Source organism: Vigna unguiculata, chromosome 7, assembly GCF_004118075.2.
Source record: "Vigna unguiculata cultivar IT97K-499-35 chromosome 7, ASM411807v1, whole genome shotgun sequence".
NCBI lineage: Eukaryota > Viridiplantae > Streptophyta > Magnoliopsida > Fabales > Fabaceae > Vigna > Vigna unguiculata.
The window spans coordinates 7,998,490-8,001,536 of NC_040285.1; the positions used below are offsets into that span (position 1 = coordinate 7,998,490).

At 40.8% G+C, this 3,047-nt stretch overlaps 1 protein-coding gene across 1 annotated transcript; it reads right to left on the minus strand.

The window, feature by feature from the left end:
- Positions 1 to 1,320: 1,320 nt before the first annotated feature.
- Positions 1,321 to 2,830, minus strand: LOC114190391 (fructose-bisphosphate aldolase 6, cytosolic-like). The gene is made up of 3 exons (XM_028079249.1): positions 2,688 to 2,830; positions 2,358 to 2,585; positions 1,321 to 2,253 (listed from the first exon to the last, which is right to left on the minus strand). Exons 1-3 carry the CDS (start codon positions 2,713 to 2,715, stop codon positions 1,436 to 1,438), a joined length of 1,074 nt encoding a protein of 357 aa, XP_027935050.1. The 5' UTR covers positions 2,716 to 2,830; the 3' UTR covers positions 1,321 to 1,435.
- Positions 2,831 to 3,047: the final 217 nt, after the last annotated feature.

Below are 3,047 nucleotides of genomic sequence, written 5' to 3' on the forward strand. Positions count from 1 at the left end.
ATGGCCACTACATCTAGCAAATCCTCTACATTAGGAGAGGTTTTACGAGATAATGCACTCTACCTATCCTCACCTTGTTATGAACTTTTTGGATCAATTCGACGTTCCTCTTGATGATGAGCCTTTTGTAAAGATTAAAAGTCATGCAAAATTGTTGTTGAAGTTATGGCATCCCTTAGTTTTGTTAAAAACATTGATGGTGAGTGGCTTCACAAATGTGATGACCCTCAACCTATTTTGAATAAGCAAACATCGTCTCCTTCACCTTAAGATAATTCTTCTGTTGCTCTCAGAAATTATGCATGAAATATGTGACTTTTGTGCTTTTGTTGATATCTGATTTGAAAATTTTGTGCTCGGGTTGCTGAACTTGAGAAGCACATGGCTCCACTCTGCCATCACTTAGGGCCATCTTAAATTTAGTTTTAGTACATGTTTATTTTACTATTATGACTATTATGACTTTAGTTTGTGTATGACTTACGTTTGCTTTTATATATTATGTACCATTTATTTTTTTTATATTAATAAAAAGAAAGGGATACCATATTACTTGTTTAACGTAATTCACCCCTATTAACTTAATTGCGGGGACTTGTCCAACAACCAACAATAGACTACAAATTTAATTGTATAAATAACTTTATAACTTAGTTACCAACACATATTCTAAACATCATTTCAACCATTACACTTCACACTTAATTGATTGTTCAATAGTAAAAGTCTACTATGTATTATTCAAACTTTATTACACTACACCTCCTGTAATTGATAAACCAAGTTTTTTAAAGCATTATTCACACGCTCGTAATCGATTACACTGATTTTTAGAATCGATTACACAACTCCGTCAAATGTTAAATCCCCTACCCTAGTAATGGATTATATTGGGATGTAATTGATTACAACAGACAAAAATCGTGCAACTCCCAAACAACTTCCAATTTCGAATTGCTATCGTGTACCCCCTGGACGACATCTATTGGAAGTCATTAGGGCCCCCACAACTTTTCTTTCAAGTTGTTCTACCTCAATCTATTTCTAATGCAACAAACACTCTCATTTCGGATACATTGGAGTTGTTTGGGGTATACAACTTCTTTGTATGAAATGTTCCCCCACAAGACTTGACTCCTACCAATAATTTTTTATGAATTTTTCTATATCATAATAGAAAATAGATTGTACTAGAAAATAATATTTTAACAACTAAATATTAATAATTTTCTCTTATAATTTAAGATAATATATTTTCTAAATAAATTTTTTATTTTTATTTATTTTTCTATATTTCAAAACCACCATCATCGAAGAATGTGAAGAGAAAATTTTCAAAATTTATTAGTTAAAATATATTTTTTTAAGAAAAAAAAAGCCATGGAATGGAAGAAAAACAAAGGCAGGTCTACGCGGGCTTAGAGCGTATTCTGTCTCAGTACTTATAATCCTTAACGTGAAGAGACTCAGAGGCGCCATCGCCCTTGGCATCGCCCTTGTAAGAGCCGAGAGTGGCCTGAGAATTGGCCTTGCACCTCACAAGCAACGCTTCCTGTGCCTTCTTAATGTTCTCATCCTTCCCACTCCAAGCTTTCAGAGTGCTCTGTTGCAGAGCCCTTCCGTACGAGAAAGTCAACGACCATGGCTTCTTACCCTTCAGCATGTTCATCGCGTTCAGGTTCACCGTCGCCTCCTCTTCACTCTGACCCCCCGACAGGAACACGATCGCCGGAACCGCCGGTGGGACGGTCCGCAACAACGCCCTCACGGTGTGCTCGGCGATCACCTCCGACCCCACGCGCTTACCGTCCGACCCAGGAGTCACCATGTTGGGCTTCAGCAGAGTCCCCTCCAGAAGCACGTGGTGGTCGCTCAGCGCCTTGTAGCAGGCCGCCAGCACGCGTTCGGTCACGTCAGCGCACTTCTCGATCTCGTGCGGCCCGTCGGAAAGGATCTCGGGCTCCACGATGGGGACCAGGCCGTTCTCCTGGCAAATGGCGGCGTAACGGGCCAGCCCGTACGCGTTCTCGTGGATAGCCAGCGGTGAGGGCTCGGTTGGGCCAATCTTGAGAACTGCCCTCCACTTCGCGAACCTCGCACCCGCTTCGTAGTACTTCTGGCAGCGCTGGGCGAGGTCGTCCAAGCCTTGGGTGGTGGTTTCGCCGTTTGTTCCGGCTAGCTCCACCGTGCCCTTGTCCACCTTTATGCCCGGAAGAATCCCTCCTTTCTTCATCACGTCCACGAAGGGTACTCCTGTCACACACAGAAAAAAAAAAAATCATTAATTTTTGCATCACTTGATCACGTGTTCGCATTTCATGTGGATCATGGTACGAATCTTATCCTGGTATCTGTACCTGTGGCTGTCTTTTGGTAGAGGGTTTCCTCAAACAATATGACACCGCTGAGACATTCAGCGCAACCCGGGGCAGTGAACAGAAGCTCACGAAGAACGCGTCTGTTTGTTTCATTATTCTCCACGCTGATGCTCGATAGACGCTTTCCAATGGTGCCCGTTGATTCATCAGCTGCAAGGATACCCTTTCCAGGGGTTCCAATGTATGCAGCATTGGCGATCAGCTCATCTGCATTTCATTTCATAAATTCTTCATGGAATAACAATATTACAATATCTGACGAAGAACAAGACTACAGAAACAAAACAAAAAACAGTGAACACTATTAACCTTGGTATTTGCTCTTGAAGCAAGACATGGTGGCTTTTTTAGGCTTGTGAGAATGGTTTGCTTAGTGTGTTGATTGAGAAGCACAGAAGACAATTGCATAGGGAGAAGTGTGAAGATTTATTTATATAGGCACTTGTTTGGAGATTAATACATAACATAAGGTAATGAAAAAGTCAAAACCAGTGGGCAAATATGGACCATAGATATGTGGAACAATGGCTATAAACTGAGCGCTTTGGATGTAATGTTTCAAGATTTAAGTGCAAGGTTACAACACGTTGGACTTTTTCATCTACCTTAATTAAGGAATAATTTTTTTCTTATTTTCCAAAATAAATCATTGGATTAGTTTATCGGAAG